An 18,821-nucleotide genomic window follows, 5' to 3' on the forward strand; every position below is an offset into this window, starting at 1 on the left:
ATACTACTCCAACACGGAAATCCTAAAAGGATATGATCTGTGTCCCTAACTGAAGGAGACCTCGTTTTGAGGACATAGTGTAAACGGCAGTTACAGATCTACCTGCGTTGCATTCGTGCGTGGCACTACCTCCCCTTTGTGCGTGGTGTGAGGCTCGTCGCTGGTACGTGCTCTGCCTGCAAGACAGGAATCCGCTCAGTGTCTGTATGCATGACAGCGCTGCTGAGCCGAAGCACAGCCACAGCCAGATCCTCCTAGGAGAGAGAGGGAGGGGAGTCCGACAGACAGACCTGTGGCGATCAGCTGGCTGGATGTGTGTTATTCGTGCAGTGGTGTCCTTACCAGCTCCATGAAAGGTATGGCTGTAACCTTGCGATTAACGGACGAATTTGCACACTCTTGACACGCAGCCTACAATTTACGTACATTCACCTGTGAGCTATAGTAGGCTGTATTTGTAAAGCGTAATAATGTTTTACATTGTATAATGGAGTCTGAAGCGAAATAATTCCTCTGCGATGTGGAGCCTGGTTATTCTGCACTAGCAGCAATCTATTCTGGATGAGATGAGTCATATTGTCTAAACCTCGATTGGCGGGATTATTTTTCTAACGTTAGGAATACAAGGTTTACTGTGAATTAATTTTAGCATATTGTAAATTGTTAGTGGTAATAGTTCTACAGGTTAATACATCGCACATTTTACGAGAAGATATTTCAAAGTCACCAAAGGACATATTGTGACATGCTAGTGCCGTTCAAAAATGTTGAATGTATAGATTATACAGTATTTCTCAAAATATGTCATAGGTTAGATCATTTAAAATAATATGATCTCTATATGATAAGATTACATTGGTGACATATTTTGAGAATTCTTTTTTTTATAACCTGAAAGCAACCTATAGCCTACCATACTAATTTTTAATATCACGTTGTAGTTGGTAGTGTAGTCGGTTAATATCATTTTAATAATATATATAATATATTTTTTGGCTGGTTAGACATACTGTACATCAACCACATATATTAGATTCCACCCTGATTTTTCTAATTCGATTTAATCTACAATTTGCAGGCAGTTAGATAATTTAATATAACCAATTAAGGTCCCCAAGCTTTGCATCATCATAATGTGTTCCCGGTATTAAAACGTCCAGACCACCAAAGAAGGAACCATCAGCATCCCAAACCTATAACACTCTGCAATGAATGTCTCCAGTTCGACTGTACTTGGCCTAACAAGCTGTTGCTGCATCCTGCAGAGTAAAAGGGAGGAATTCCTTCTTGATAGGCTAGGGAACCAGGCAGCTGGGTGGATAGATGTTACCAAGGGTACTTACTCTCTTCTGGTAAGAGAGCAAGCAAACCGCAGTTCACACAGTTGGAGGCAATGTACTACACAGTGTATTTTTAATCTTATAATGTAAAGTTATAGCCAGACACCATCTATCTCTATGCTCAAAAATCAAGTACTGTACATAACTATCTAACCATATTCCACCATCCTAGAACCTGAGACGTCCTCCTAAAGGACAGGAGAGGTCTGGAGCCTCAGGATGGACACCATCTCCATGCTGGGCAGCGGCTGCAGCAGCCCGGCTTACACCGACACAGCCCACCCTACCACCCCCTCCCTGTTCCTCCCCAACGGGGTGAGGAAGAATGGCCCCAGGGACCCTCCTCCCCACAGTCCCCTCCACAAGCCTGTTATAGCCATCCTGGGCTCGGGTGACTTCTCCAAGTGCCTGACCATCCGTCTGCTCCGCTGTGGCTTCAAAGTGGTGGTGGGGAGCCGCCAACCCAAACGGGCCGCTGAGTTCTTCCCTCATGTTGTTGATGTGACCCACCATGAAGACGCTGTGGGTAAAGCTTCTGTGGTTTTCCTCGCTATCCGCAGGGAGCATTATTCTGTTCTCTGGGACCTCAAGCATCTGCTGGCAGGGAAGGTGTGTGTGTTTGTGTGTGTGTGTGTGTCAGGGGATTGGGTTGTGAGCAAAAAGACACATTTCCATTCTTCTTCTTCTTCTTCTAAGGTTCTGGTGGACGTGAGCAACAACCGCCGTGTGAACCAGTACCCTGAGTCCAATGCTGAGTACCTGGCCTCCCTGCTCCCAGACTCTACAGTTGTGAAGGGCTTTAATGTCATATCTGCCTGGGCTATGCAGTCTGGACCCAAAGATGCCAGCAGACAGGTAAGATGGAAGAAGAGGTCTGTGTCCCAAAGGGCTCTGCTCAAAAGTAGTGAACTATTTAGGGAAAAGGGTGCCATTTGGGACACACACACACAAGGTTAATTTCAGGATTTACTTATTCAGAATTAATTCAGGATCAAACACTGTCCCACTCTTTAACTCATTGCACAGTTAGTCATTCATTTTTAACTTCTAAATATTGTATTGCATAAATAACGCATAGCGACTTATGACTAAATTAGTATTTTTACATAAATAGAATGTCTCCCCTGGTACAGACTTGTTGCAGGTAACAAACCACTCAGTCTATTAAAGTTGGACCCAGAGCTGAATCTGCTGAAATAACAGTGTTGGCAGCCAAGGCAGTATAGATGTTGACCTGTCTGTCTAGCATGGTTCCAGATCTCTTTCTGCTGTGGTGCCAAACTGGCTAACATCCGTTTACAGAGAAATTAAATGGCAGCATCAGACTCTGCAACAGGATCAGCCAAATGGCTGCTGATAGTCTCTAAGCATCCATTGTCCTAACACTCGTTTGTTGTGATTTTTTTGGACAGCAGCTACCTCTCTCTACATCATTCTCAGTTGTTCAATGTCAGTTGTTACAAACCATTGTTGTTGACACAATCTGATTGGCTGACCTTTCAAAGAGGTGCACTGACATTATCCTCAATACATCCCCTCCCCCTACGGCATGATGATGTCATATGCGGGGGACAGATCAAACATGATTATGACATATCGCATATCAGGGTAAAGTCACTGCACCCTCGTCTTTATTCCTATGATATCCTCACTAGAAGGTGTGGCAGGCTACTGAGCTGGTTAAAGCATTAACAGTCTGGTCTGTGCTTGCCTGGGAGGGAGACTAATTCCTCCAAATATTATGCAAGGATTATAGTGAGACTCTACAGCTGAGAAGAACATTTTACGCTGCCATCCTTCTTCAAATAAAACCATTCTGGTCACACACGCACGCACGCACGCACGCACGCACGCACGCACGCACGCACGCACGCACGCACGCACGCACGCACACACACACACACACACACACACACACACACAGTAAATACACACAGTAAATTCAATTAACACAATTGGGACAATGAAAAAACAAGCTCGATATTATGAACCAGGGAATCAGATTGTGTTTGTGTCAGTCACAAGGGATAGAAACAACCACATCCATGTTTTCCTTTTACATAATTATATCTGCTAATTATTTGTTATTTCATGCCTATGATTGACAAGATAAGCCTTCCCCGAGGTTGTTTAGAAAAAAATGTACACTACACATTACATCACATTCACAATACATGAAATGCACATTGACCATGTCATACATATTAGATTGATTGACTATGTCATACATATTAGATTGATTGACTATGTCATACATATTTGATTGATTGATTGATTGACTGACTGATTGACTACCTTGATTTATTATTGCTTGATTACTCATTCCTCAAGGTGTACATCTGCAGTAACTCTGTAGAGGGCAGACAGCAGATCATGGAGCTGACCAGGCAGCTGAAATTCACCCCAGTGGACATGGGAGCCCTCTCCTCCTCCAGAGAGATTGAGAACATGCCCCTGCGCCTCTTCCCCGACTGGAAAGGCCCCGTGCTAGCCACTGTGGCTCTCTCCATCTTCTTCTTCGCCTATTCCTTTGTCCGGGACATCATCCACCCGTATGTGAAGAGCAAGCAGAGTGACTTCTATAAGATCCCTATAGAGATGGTGAATAGGACTCTGCCCACAGTGGCCATAACACTACTCGCTCTAGTCTACCTGGCTGGCCAGCTAGCCGCGGTCCACCAGCTGTACTATAGGACTAAGTACAGGAGGTTCCCTCACTGGCTGGAGGGCTGGTTACAGAGCAGGAAACAGCTGGGGCTGCTGAGCTTCTTCCTGGGGTGTGTCCACGTTCTCTACAGCCTCTGTCTACCCATGAGGAGGTCAGAGAGATACCTGCTCCTCAACATGGCCTACCAACAGGTGGGTGATGGACAGAGGAAGGGAGGGGGAGAGAGAGTTAGAGAGAAAGGGAGGGGGAAGGGGAGAGGGAGGGTGTGTGTGTCAAATCAAAATACTTTTTATTGGTCGCATACACATATTTAGCAGATGTTATTGCGGGTGCAGTGAAATGCTTGTGTTCCTAGCAACAACAGTGCAGTAATATCGAACAATACACTCTAAAAGTAAAATAATATAATTAAGAAATATAGAAATATTAGGACGAGCAATGTCTGAGTCCAGAGTATAAGTACAGTGGGGCAAAAAAGTATTTAGTCAGCCACCAATTGTGCAAGTTCTCCCACTTAAAAAGATGAGAGAGGCCTGTAATTTTCATCATAGGTACACTTCAACTATGACAGACAAAATGAGGGGGGAAAAATCCAGAAAATCACATTGTAGGATTTTTAATTAATTAATTTGCAAATTATGGTGGAAAATAAGTATTTGGTCAATAACAAAAGTTTATCTCAATACTTTGTTATATACCCTTTGTTGGCAATGACAGAGGTCAAACGTTTTCTGTAAGTCTTCACAAGGTTTTCACACACTGTTGCTGGTATTTTGGCCCATTCCTCCATGCAGATCTCCTCCAGAGCAGTGATGTTTTGGGGCTGTTGCTGGGCAACACGGACTTTCAACTCCCTCCAAAGATTTTCTATGGGGTTGAGATCTGGAGACTGGCTAGGCCACTCCAGGACCTTGAAATGCTTCTTACGAAGCCACTCCTTCGTTGCCCGGGCGGTGTGTTTGGGATCATTCTTATGCTGAAAGACCCAGCCACGTTTCATCTTCAATGCCCTTGCTGATGGAAGGAGGTTTTCACTCAAAATCTCACGATACATGGCCCCATTCATTCTTTCTTTTACACGGATCAGTCGTCCTGGTCCCTTTGCAGAAAAACAGCCCCAAAGCATGATGTTTCCACCCCCATGCTTCACAGTAGGTATGGTGTTCTTTGGATGCAACTCAGCATTCTTTGTCCTCCAAACACGACGAGTTGAGTTTTTACCAAAAAGTTTTATTTTGGTTTCATCTGACCATATGACATTCTCCCAATCTTCTTCTGGATCATCCAAATGCTCTCTAGCAAACTTCAGACGGGCCTGGACATGTACTGGCTTAAGCAGGGGTACACGTCTGGCACTGCAGGATTTGAGTCCCTGGCGGCGTAGTGTGTTACTGATGGTAGGCTTTGTTACTTTGGTCCCAGCTCTCTGCAGGTCATTCACTAGGTCCCCCCGTGTGGTTCTGGGATTTTTGCTCACCGTTTTTGTGATAATTTTGACCCCACGGGGTGAGATCTTGCGTGGAGCCCCAGATCGAGGGAGATTATCAGTGGTCTTGTATGTCTTCCATTTCCTAATAATTGCTCCCACAGTTGATTTCTTCAAACCAAGCTGCTTACCTATTGCAGATTCAGTCTTCCCAGCCTGGTGCAGGTCTACAATTTTGTTTCTGGTGTCCTTTGACAGCTCTTTGGTCTTGGCCATAGTGGAGTTTGGAATGTGACTGTTTGAGGTTGTGGACAGGTGTCTTTTATACTGATAACAAGTTCTAACAGGTGCCATTAATACAGGTAACGAGTGGAGGACAGAGGAGCCTCTTAAAGAAGAAGTTACAGGTCTGTGAGAGCCAGAAATCTTGCTTGTTTGTAGGTGACCAAATGCTTATTTTCCACCATAATTTGCAAATAAATTCATAAAAAATCCTACAATGTGATTTTCTGGATTTTTTCCCCCTCATTTTGTCTGTCATAGTTGAAGTGTACCTATGATGAAAATTACAGGCCTCTGTCATCTTTTTAAGTGGGAGAACTTGCACAATTGGTGGCTGACTAAATACTTTTTTGCCCCACTGTATACTGTATGTACAGTGGGGAGAACAAGTATTTGATACACTGCCGATTTTGCAGGTTTTCCTACTTACAAAGCATGTAGAGGTCTGTAATTTTTATCATAGGTACACTTCGACTGTGAGAGACGGAATTTAAAACAAAAATCCAGAAAATCACATTGTATGATTTTTAAGTAATTAATTCGCATTTTATTGCATGACATAAGTATTTGATCACCTACCAACTACCCGAAACCTGAAGGATCTGGAGAAGGTCTGTATGGAGGAGTGGGCCAAAATCCCTGCTGCAGTGTGTGCAAACCTGGTCAAGAACTACAGGAAACGTATGATCTCTGTAATTGCAAACAAAGGTTTCTGTACCAAATATTAAGTTCTGCTTTTCTGATGTATCAAATACTTATGTCATGCAATAAAATGCGAATTAATTACTTAAAAATCATACAATGTGATTTTCTGGATTTTTGTTTTAAATTCCGTCTCTCACAGTTGAAGTGTACCTATGATAAAAATTACAGACCTCTACATGCTTTGTAAGTAGGAAAACCTGCAAAATCGGCAGTGTATCAAATACTTGTTCTCCCCACTGTATATATACAGCACAAGTCAAAAGTTTGGACACAACTACTCATTCAAAGGTTTTTCTTTATATTTACAATTTTCTACATTGTAGAATAATAGTGAAGGCATCAAAACTATGAAATAACACATATGGAATCATGTAGTAACCAAAAAAGTGTTAAACAAAATGCATTTTAATTAACAGATGTGCATTGTTAAAAGTTAATTTGTGTAATTTCTTTCCTTCTTAATGAGTTTGAGCCAATCAGTTGTGTTTTGACAAGGTAAGGGTTGGTACACAGAAGATAGCCCTATTTGGTAAAAGACCAAGTCCATATTATGTCAAGAACAGCTCAAATAAGCAAAGAGAAACGACAGTCCATCATTACTTTAAGACATGAAGATCAGTCAATCTGGAAAATGTCAAGAACTTTGAAAGTTTCTTCAAGTGCAGTCGCAAAAACCATCAAGCACTATGATAAAACTGGCTGTCATGAGGACCGCCACAGGAAAGGAAGACCCAGAGTTACCTCTGCTGCAGAGGGTAAGTTCATTAGAGCTAACTGCACCTCAGATTGCAGTCCAAATAAATGCTTCACAGAGTTCAAGTAACAGACACATCTCAACATCAACTGTTCAGAGGAGACTGCTCGAATCATGGTTGAATTGCTGCAAAGAAACCACTACTAAAGCACACAAATAAGAAGAAGAGACTTGGGCCAAGAAGCACGAGCAATGGACATTAGACTGATGGAAATCTGTCCTTTGGTCCAAATTTTAGATTTTTGGTTCCAACCGCCGTGTCTTTGTGAGATGCAGAGTAGGTGAACAGATGATCTCCTCATGTGTGGTTCCCACCGTGAACCATGGAGGAGGAGGTGTGATGGTGTGGGGATTCTTTGCTGGTGACACTGTCAGTGATTTATTTTGAATTCAAGGCACGCTTTACCATTATGGCTACCACAGCATTCTGCAGCGATATGCCATACCATCTGGTTTGTGCTTAGTGGGACTATCATTTGTTTTTCAACAGGACAGTGACCCAACACACCTCCAGGCTGTGTAAGGGCTATTTGGCCAAGAAGGAGAGTGATGGAGTGCTGCATCAGAAGACCTGGCCTCCACAATCACCCGACCTCAACCCAATTAAGATGGTTTGGGATGAGTTAGACCGCAGAGTGAACGAAAAGCAGCCAACAACTGCTCAGCACACAGTGACTTGCGAAAGTATTCACCCCCTTTGCCATTTTCCCAATTTTGTTGCCTTACAACCTGGAATTAAAATATATTTTTAAGGGTTTGTATCATTTGATTTACACAACATGCCTACCACTTTGAAGATGCAAAATATATTTTATTGTGAAATTAACAATAAATTAGACAAAACAAAACAGAAAACTTTAGCGTGCATAACTATCTTAACTATTACATTTTTGCCCATTCTTAAGGTAATTGGTTGCACCACTTCAGGTAATTGGTTGCACCAGATCTTTTTTAGGGGCTTCATAGCAAGGGGGGTGAATACATATGCACGCACCACTTTTCCGTTTTTTATATTTAAAAAACAAAAATGTAAACAAGTTATTTTTAAAATTTCACTTCACCAATTTGGACTATTTTGTGTATGTCCATTACATGAAATCCCCCCCAAAATCAATTTACATTACAGGTTGCAATGCAACAAAATAGGAAAATGCCAAGGTGGATGAATACTTTTGCAAGGCACTGTATGTGGGAACTCCTTCAAGACTGTTGGAAAATAATTCCTCATGAAGCTGGTTGAGAGAATGCCAAGAGTAAAAAATAAAGAAAAACCCTTGAAAGAGTAGGTGTGTCCAAACTTTTGACTTGTACTGTATATGTAATGGGATGTACAGACAATATGGACAGTATATGGATAGACCATTTAGTATATCTGAAGAATAGTGTTTGTGTCAAAGACACCCTTCATAAATGCTGTTGTTTATGTAATTGAGGTCTGTAGATGTTTTATCAGATTAAGTTCACTTTGGAATCGTGAATCAGCAACAATGCAGCAACACTGTAACCGTTATGCAGTTTTATTCTCCTCTATAATTCTAATCTTGAGAGTGACCCACATTGAAGTGATTGGATGTTTGGCCTCAGAGTGACTCATCTATTTGTGCTGTGGCTCCTGAGGCATGGCCATAAACAACACTTACGACAGCCAGCCAGCTGCACTGGGAAGACCACAGAGGGACAAACAGCATGCACATACTGTAGATCCTTCGGTTACCATATAGTACACATCTTCTTCTTCACAAACGAATTGCAATGCATCTTTTACTGATGGTGTTCCTCCTTGTTCATATAAGTGAAACTATAAGCTATGTTCTCACTCCAATTGGGTATTGTGAACAACATACATATTGCAGTTTATGTAACGGTTGTACATCCAAAATGTTCCTGCAACATTTATCTACTGATCTATGTGGCTTATCTGCATCTTCACCGGTTTAATCTCAGTTTATTCATTCACGTCCTCATTTGACCTTCATCTGTCTCTTACTGCAACCCCCTTCCCAGCATCCTTCATTCTCACGCACACACAAACCCTTCTAGCTGTGTGTGTCTGTGTGTCTGTGTGTCTGTCGATCCAGGCCACAGCATCAGCTGCACTCTCAAGCACATCTCTCGCTGTGTGTTTTGCTTCTCAAACACACCTCTGGCTGTGTGTGTGAATCCAGGCCACCTCACCCTGTCAGCCTGTCCTCTAGTTCAGGCCTGTTAGACCCATATGGCATCTGAGGTGCTCCTGCAGTTGTATTGAAATAGCTTGATATGCCGCATGCGGTTTTGCTTTATTTCACCTTGTGTGACACACACACACACACACACACACACACACACACACACACACACACACACACACACACACACACACACACACACACAGCCAGTGGACTGTAGAGGCTTTTGTTAATGAATGAACATTCTGCCAAATTTAGACCGAAAACTAGGTCTCCTCATTTAGATAAATCAGGCAGCGGCATTTGTGAGGGAATGATATTTAATTTTCTTTGTCATTTTTACTCAGGTGTGCGTGCGTGCGGTTGTGAGCATTTATTTCATGTTAAGTGAGTGTTTATTTGTGAATAAACTGTGTTTGTGTGACTTTTTTTTGTATTCATACAGTATGTGTTTACTGAATGTATGTGTGTCTGTGTTCTCTCTGCAGGTCCATGCTAACGTGGAGAACTCGTGGAATGAGGAGGAGGTGTGGAGAGTGGAGATGTACCTGTCCTTTGGTATCATGAGCCTTGGGCTCCTTTCTCTCCTGGCCGTCACCTCCATTCCTTCTGTTAACAGCGCCCTCAACTGGAGGGAGTTCAGCTTTATTCAGGTACTCAGACAGACACTGTTGATGATGTTAATAATGGTGATGGTGAGGCGGAAGATGATGACAATGAAGATGGTGATGAGGATGATGAACATTCTTATGGAAAGGCCTCTGATAAAAAATACTGACTAAGAAATAATAACAAGCGGTCAACTCTGGCCAAAACATTTGTTTGTTTTCTGAGTAGTCTTCTACATGTTGTTTGTAATCATGTTCTTACTGTAGATGTAAAAACTGTGATATAATGTATTGTTGATGCATGCATGTGTTTCTCTCTCTCCCTCTCCCCTAGTCGACGCTGGGCTACATCGCTCTGCTTATCGCTACGTTCCATGCTCTGCTGTTCGGCTGGAAGCGGGCCTTTGAGGAGGAGGCTTACCGTTTCTACCTACCCCCTAACTTCGTGGTGGCCCTGGCCCTGCCTGTGTGTGTCATCCTGGGGAAGGTGTTCCTGCTGATCCCCTGTGTGGGACGGAGGCTCCACAGGATCAAACGGGGAGCTGAGAGCAGCCAGTTGCGCCAGGACCCTGTTGGGGCAGCAGCACACGTCTCACCAGAAAGGGTCACTATCATGTGAATGATTGGGTGGAGGGGTGGATGGATGGATGGATTGGGTGGATGGATGGATAAGTGGATGTGTAGATAGACAGGTAGATGTATGACTGGATGGATAAATGAATGAATGAACTTTATTCATCCTCAGAGGAGAAATTGGATTGTGGAACTGGACTGTGAAGCCAGAGCCCTGGGTTGGTTGGGCTACACAACCAGACTGGGCCAGACTGCAGCATAGCCTATCTAGCTATCAATATTCTACCAATGCTCTGCCAGTGCTCTAGCTAGCTACCACTGCCCTGCCAATGATCGATCAGACATACGTCTTTGCTCTTCAGTGAAACTTTGATGACACGCTGCCATGACCAACCATACTGTAACATTTCCAACAGCATTTAATGAGCCCCTAGTTACAGACAATATCAATAAAGGATAATTAGCCTATATGCTATATGCCCTTGGATCTGTGGTTCGGTCAGTGCTGCAAAAGGCACAATGTGGTTCTGTGACTGTTGTCTGAGTATTGTCTGCAAATTGCCAATTTCCTTGTTGTAGAATCATAATAGTCATCATGGAATTATGTTCAGCCCAAGTACCATGTATTTTTAGATATGTACTTTTAGGAATTATGATATATGTGAAAATAGTATTATATGTGAAATCAATGTAAGAATGAGTTAACTGAGAATCACACACTTGAGAAAAACATATTTCGATGATCCGTGTCACTGTGTTCAACAGTCAGAAAAATGTGCCAAAAAAAATTGTATTTTTTACACGGTCAATAGAAATTATGCAGCAGGTTATTGTTGAATCAAGCTATTTGTTGTCAATTGAAGTCATGTAATTATGTAACAACGTTCATGTATACTGTGTGTGTATTGATAATGCAATACTGTATGATACACATACATCCTAAAAATGATAATTTCATGACACTATCCTTGGTATAAAATGTATTTACTAGTAGTCATACTTAACAACAACAACACAACCATCAGTAGTGAAGAATGTGACAATCCACAAAGACTTGATCCAGATGTTTTTATACTATTGATACATTTATTTCCTAGTTCTTCTGCTTGGATTAAGAGAGCCTAGTCAGTAGGAGAACATATCAGCTATCAACCTGCAACATGCCAAACAATCTAGCAAATTGTCATCTAGCCTCTCCCCCTGTATTAGAGTATGTTGAAAGAGCATGTGTGACAACGTGTTTGAAAACACACTGAACAAAATATAAACGCAACATGTAAAGTGTTGGTCCCATGTTTCATTAGCTGAAATAAAAGATCCCCAAAATGTTCCATACACACAAAAAGCTTATTTCTCAAGTTTTGTGCACAAATGTTGTTTACATCCCTGTTAGTGAGCATTTCTCCTTTGCCAAGATCATCCATCCACCTGACAGGTGTGGCATATCAAGAAGCTGGTTAAACAACATGATCCTTACACAGGTGCACCTTGTGCTGGGGACAATAAAAGGCCGCTCTAAAATGTGCAGTTTTGTCACACAACACAATGCCACAGATGTCTCAAGTTTTGAGGGAGCATGCAATTGGCAAGCTGACCTCAGGAATGTCCACCAGAGATGTTGCTAGAAAATTTAATGTTAATTTCTTTACCATAAGCCTCCTCCAATGTCGTTTTAGAGAATTTGGCAGTACGTCCAACCGGCCTCACGACCGCAGACCACGTGTATAGCATTGTGTGGGCAAAAAGTTTGCTGATGTCAACGTTGTGAACAGAGTGCCCCATGGTGGCAGTGGGGTTATGGTATGGTACAGCATAAGCTACGGAAAACAAACACAATTGCATTTTATCAATGGCAATTTGAATGCACAGAGATACCATGACGAGATCCAGGGGTACATCTTTCACTGGGGACGGGGAAGGGGGGGGGGGGGACATGTACACCCCACATTCTGAAATTCCATTTTTGTCCTCCCCAGTTTTATCATTGGAATGTGATACAAAACTAGGACATGTTGTGCCTTAGGAACATGTGGACGCCTCCGAGCAGTCGGGTAGGTTGTTTGGAGTGTTTATTTGACAGAAGAAAAAATAAATATTTATATATATATATATGTCCCCCCACTTCTAAAACCAATTACGCCCCTGACAAGATCCTGAGCCCCATTATCGTGTCATTCATCTGCCGCCATCACCTCATGTTTCAGCATGATAACGCACAGCCTCATGTCGCAAGTATCTGTGCACAATTCCTGGAAGCTGAAAATGTCCTAGTTCTCTGGATCGACTTGACAACAGCGTGTTCCAGTTCCCTCCAATATCCAGCAGAATCACAGCCATTGAAGCCTCTACCTTTTTTTAAGGTATCTGTAACCAACTGATGCATATCTGTATTCCCAGTCATGTGAAATCCATAGATTAGGGCCTAATGAATGTATTTCAACAGACTGATTTCCATATATGAACTGTAACTCAGTAAAACATTTGAAATTGCTGCACGTTGCATTTATATTTTTGTTCAGTATAAATATTATTTACTGTGTATTTCTCTGTATTCACTTTCTTCTGCCGTGTATTACAAAATGTTGCCGATTGTTTAATATATTGATGAATAACCACCTACTCTGAAGAGAAAAGAGGAGACGGAGAGGAGCGCAGAGGAGAGGAGCAATGCATGCACTCAGGCCAGTACTTCACCTTAACCACTAGGGGTCAGTGCCTAACAACATTGATGGACTTGGTACCTCTCTTATGGATTCCCACCCTCTAAACAAGTTATCTCTAACTGGTTTCTCACAGAAAGCAGTCAATTTATTGATACCAGCAATCCTATCCCCGCTTAGAGCTAGATGCTTAATTCCATCTCCTTTTGATTCACGCCTGAAAAGCAGCTTATCTTTAGAGGCTGGTAAACTCTAATGGACAGCAGTGGAAAACAAATGCCCCTCTAAAAGCAGCTAAGGCTAATGATTGTGATAATATGTTTTGTATGCATGCTATTCATAGCCTGCATCTTAACATAAAGGAATGGTGAATGTAGGTCATGGACTAAGCATATATGTGTCCCAATGGAACCCTATTCCCTATATAGTGCACTACTTTGCATTACTATTGTTTAATAATGTGTAATGCACTATAAAGGAAATTGGGTGCCATTTGGGACAAGAACTATATGATTCTGGTCATGATGCCAAGCACACTTGACCTCAACCCCCTGCTAGCAGTTGTACAAGCCTAAAGTCTACAATCAGAGGCTGTTTGTCTGTAATACCTTCGATAGTCACCATCAACAATTCGACAACCAGCTCTCCAACTCATCCGCCACACACCTCCAGTGTTCTCTCAGTCCTAATGGAGCAGCTCCTCATGTGAAGTGGGCTGGCTGTACGAGACATTGTCATGCCATTGTGCTTTAGCTATACCAGCCCCACAGTGAATGCTACTTTTCTATTTCCATTTGTGCCATAATTCCTCTACAAATAATGAGGACGAGTCTGTGGGTAGAGGAGACACACACACACACACACACACACACACACACACACACACACACACACACACACACACACACACACACACACACACACACACACACACACACACACACACACACACACACACACACACACACACACACTAGAGGAGCCGTACTTCTACACTGTGTCACGATTTGGGAGAGCGGGTTGGATCGAGCGGGTTGCCATGGACACAAATATGCTTCCTGTCGCCGCACAGAGACGGGGGAAGAGATTAGTCTTAATTAATGCTTGTGATCAACAAACAACAAGAGATGGGCCTCCTCTTATCCTCCGCCGCAGGTTAGCAACACAAACCCTTAATAACGACAATAATGGTCCCACAATGAAAGCCTGGATGGGTGCTCAACATTACAATGAAATAACAAGATGCTGTGTTTCAATGGAACTTTGAGAACACATTTTTTTAAAATATATATTCTTCTTGCCAAGCCCTAACCCAGGAGTGCGCTAAAATTAGCATACAAGCAGTTTTAATATGACCTCTGCAGTTCATGGCTTGACTCAAGTCTCGGGCAACTCTACTTTCCTGGAATTCTACCCATGCTGCCTGGGGCAGCGAGAGCATTTAGCAGTTTTAAAGCTAATTTCTTGCAATTCCGCACATTTTGCTATGGCGCAGAACGTTTTCAGGTTTAAATTACAGTGCTTTTAAGTAAAAAACAACATTTTGGGGGAATTCAAGAAAAAATTTAGCGTTGATAGAGTACTGTGGATAACAATATCCCTGTGAGCCTTCTGGCCCATGTTGTCCATCTAAGGGGTTAAGAACATACATTGTGGATGAATAATGTGACATTATATTGCACCCTAAACCCATTCAATGGATCCCTTGTCCAAAATGTGTTGAATCTGTTGTTGCTAGCAATATTCATTCAAAAATCTGTTGTAATTATTATTATATTTTTTAATAAATATATTGAGATCTGGCCTCTGACCCGAAACCCCTGCCCTAACTAACTGAACAATACTTTTTCATACTTTTTCCTGATAGCAGGGTCAATGATAAAGTGCAATGACAGGAACGTTTGTGGTCAGTACAAAACAAAGGGTTACGGTACCTATTGAACAATTAGCTCAAGTGGACGCCATCAATGCCCTGTTGACTGGTCATATTGTGGACCGCCATACCAAATACATTAGCAAAACAATGCAAAACGTTATACTTCATTGTAAATGATCAGAATTTGCTGTGCTTTGTGGATGTTGATTTGCGGTCTTGGACTGCAAACAACTATTTCACTGTAGAGTGCCTGTGGGTGGAAGGATGCTATTCTGAACAGTGGCTCTCTTTATTATCGATGGCTGGCCGTATAGCAGTTCTCACCCACTGCCCACATAGAAAAGAGAAGGCAGATTATTCCTCTAATTACTAAATCTAGTTACTAAATCTACTATCAGCGTAGTACCACACATTTTATAGAGCATCTCTGGTATTGTTGTACTCAATCCTCCTCTCTTTCCCTGTCTGTGTCTCTCTCTCTCCCCCCCCCCTCTCTCTCTCCCCCCCTCTCTCTCTCTTTCTCGATCGCCAGATCACTCTTTACAGGCTGACTTCATTTCCCATCTTGTTGAAGTGCGTGGTGAGTCTGCAACAACCCCTGCTCCTCTCTGTTTAGCTGTGGGTGGTTGGAGCGTTGTTTCTTCACTGTTTTCCTCCCGCTCTCATCACTCACTGTGCCATGACACAGTTTGTACCATCAGCCCACACAATGTAGAGGACAGCCTTCCTCCTGTACTCAACTGACAACTCCCTCTTTGTCTTGTTCCTCTGATTTTGTTTTCTAGCTCACACTCATCTTGGCATCCATTATGTCTGTCTTTGTCACTCTCATGTTGTCTTTCTCAATATTTAACTACTTAAAAAAAAAAAACATTTATCTTCTCTCTACATCTAAACCAACTGTAGTTTGTTGTGCAATTGAGTTCTTGTTACAGCAATCTAATTTTTTTGCGGACCCCACTATACCCCGTCAAGCAGGGGCCATTTTGGCCATGGAGGGTGTTCTTGCTCTGATCTTTTGCCCATCCTCTTAATGAAAAGAAAACTGCTTTGCCTAATGTTATGTGCAGATCCGTCTTTATCATGCAGGGCATCAAGAAACTTGCCTGCATCCCACTTCTGAACAACTGCCAATAAAGGCAATCAGAGCGTGTAAAGGAGAGGCCCCCGGATACAGAGAGAAAAAGAAAGACAAAGAGATGGGGAGAGAGAGAGATGGAGAGAGAGCGAGAGAGAGAGAGAAAGGGGGGAGATAGAGAGAGCGTGTGAAAAAGACAGCCTCAGAGAGGACACCCAAGGGTACATTATCCCTTCTAGACACAAAAGCATCACTCATGGAAAGTGCTTATTTCAACAATAGACATAGACCTTTGTGCTTTTTGACCCTATAGGCAGTGAGAGCAATAGGAAGCAAAACACCCATTAAAATGAATGCATAGACAATTAAGCAATCAAGCATGGAATATTATGAATATCTGTTGGATGCTAATCTTCAAAACAGGATGTTTGTCACTTTGTGACCAAGCCACCAGACTATACTGCAGTGGGAGGGAGTGGCATTTGGAAGGCTGTTGCTATGTGTGACAGAATCACCGTGACAGTTGATCAGGCAGAGGAGTGGGAGGGTGGCAGCTGCTCCGAACAGCCTGGTGATGAGTAGGAAGGGCTGACCCCCCTGCTACTGCACTAATTAAGATCTTATGAGGATTATTAAAGTGAGCTTTATGGACGTGAGACTAATGTGCTCAACGGTAACACAATGTATTTTGTATAGTAGCTTTAGTTTCAACTATGGCGTTTCTTGGTCTATTCGCTGTCAAACCCATTGATGGATGGTGTCATTTTAGGAAGAAGGAAATAAACCGCAGCATACTACTACTGCTTCACAGCGACTCTTTTCTAAAATATCAAGCATCATGACACTAGAGAAATGACATAAAATCACTTTCTAGCAAATGTTCTCAGTAGAAAGTAATCTGGCTTATATGTTACAGCGGTCAGATACAAATGCGACTCAGCGTTTCTCATTTCTTCGAGTGGTATCTTAACTACTATTTGACATATGGAGCCGCTGAGTGGAGGCAGCCAGTGTCGGGTCCAACCGACGTACCTTCTGAAGAAAATACAACTGGTGTTTTTATTAGAGCACATCAAGGACTGCCAGTTGAGAAAGGTTTGCATGTGATGTATTGGTGCCCACGGTAAAGAGCTCCATCAAATCATCACCCTGAAACAGTTGTATTTGTCAAAATGAAGGCTGTGTGTGTTTAGTTGGGTGGGTGGGTGTGTTTTGGGCAGACTTAAAGAAAGGGAGAGAAAAACCTACCCCACACGCACCTAATATACACAGCATCTTCAACATGTATCTAATCTCAACCACTAACCCTATAGCCACACCTTTATCCTAAACCCATACCTCAACACTATACCCACCACCAGCTCCTTTCGACAAACCCCCGAATGATTTGTCTGTGTCTGGGTTTATCCAGATCGACAGCCACTGGAGATAATAATTTTTCAAAGTCGGCATACAATATCAGATCCCCAACTAAAAACATGCAAGTTTTGTATTCTGTTATCAAAAGATTAGCAGCTAAATCTATTTCTGCAAGCAAAGAGATGCCCAACGAGGGTTGGTATTTCACCCTGTTTAAGCGTTTGTTAGTTTAGGCATTCTAGCCAGACTTCATCTCACATCTTGATGTGTGTGGTAAGTTTCATACAGTCTCTCTCCTCTCTCTCTCTGTCTGTCTCACTCTCTCCTCTCTCTCTCTCTCTCTCTCTCTCTCTCTCTCTCTCTCTCTCTCTCTCTCTCTCTCTCTCTCTCTCTCTCCCTCCCTCCCTCCCTCCGGGGAGCTGTGGGTGGTAGAAATGTTGTTCCGGGCTGTTCTCTTCCCTTTCTCATCAATCGCTGTGCTGTGCCACTCTAACCCAATTTAACCCAATTTACACCAGCCCACACAAGGAGAAGGACAGGCTCTGCTTCTTGCCTGGCAAACTCTTTCCACTCTATCTTGTCCTTTCTCCCTCACAGCATCTCTCTGTTATTCTCTCTCTGTATCTTTTGGTCTTCCTCTCACCATCGTTCTCTAACTGTTTGTTCTTTCCTTCTTGGCTGTCTTTTGTCATCTCATTGGAGACTGTTGGACACAACAATGCAACATCAATTTACAACAGCATCAGCCATAACACCTGGGAATTTGTATTATGGGAGTCTTTGGGTTGCAATAAGTGGGAGATTAACATAGCAGTTTCTCTTTCAACCAGAGAGGGCAGTGCAGTACATCAGTTACTTTCAATGCCACAAAATGCAAGTGTCAATGTTCTACAGACTTGGTTGGTGCTTCTGATGTGGTGGTCAATAGCCCAGTCAGTGAAAACTGACCCTGGTTTGGGTCAATACACCCCAGAGAGTGTTGCTAATTTAGACATGCAGATGTTGATGGTGGATAGACTAAGTAGGGAAGACAGAGACACCCTTTAGGCCCACGACCGGGCTTGGAAGGCTTGGGGAGGAGGGGGGTCTGTCTGGAAGCCTCATATGTGTTACTAAGTGAGTCACTTCCCTCCTCAGCCTTATTGACCTTTATCAAAACGTGTAATCAACACCTCAAAGACGTCAATAACCACCACATGAGTCACTGTCACTGTTACCAGTTGGGTTCAGACTGGAGAAATGTATTCTGAACTGAATCAGAAAGAGCAGAGGCAGTGGCTCTGTGTATAACTCAACTAAAGTTTTGTTTAAAGAGTCCCTTGCT

General features: G+C 42.6%; 1 protein-coding gene across 1 annotated transcript; it reads left to right on the forward strand.

Annotated features, from left to right (window-relative positions):
- Positions 1 to 148: 148 nt before the first annotated feature.
- Positions 149 to 11,869, forward strand: LOC139583712 (metalloreductase STEAP2-like). Its single transcript, XM_071415086.1, has 6 exons — positions 149 to 356; positions 1,513 to 1,949; positions 2,037 to 2,195; positions 3,672 to 4,199; positions 9,832 to 9,996; positions 10,286 to 11,869. Exons 2-6 carry the CDS (start codon positions 1,560 to 1,562, stop codon positions 10,568 to 10,570), a joined length of 1,527 nt encoding a protein of 508 aa, XP_071271187.1. The 5' UTR covers positions 149 to 356; positions 1,513 to 1,559; the 3' UTR covers positions 10,571 to 11,869.
- The last annotated feature ends 6,952 nt before the right edge of the window (positions 11,870 to 18,821 follow it).

This window comes from Salvelinus alpinus, chromosome 8, assembly GCF_045679555.1.
Source record: "Salvelinus alpinus chromosome 8, SLU_Salpinus.1, whole genome shotgun sequence".
Classification (NCBI taxonomy): Eukaryota; Metazoa; Chordata; class Actinopteri; order Salmoniformes; family Salmonidae; genus Salvelinus; species Salvelinus alpinus.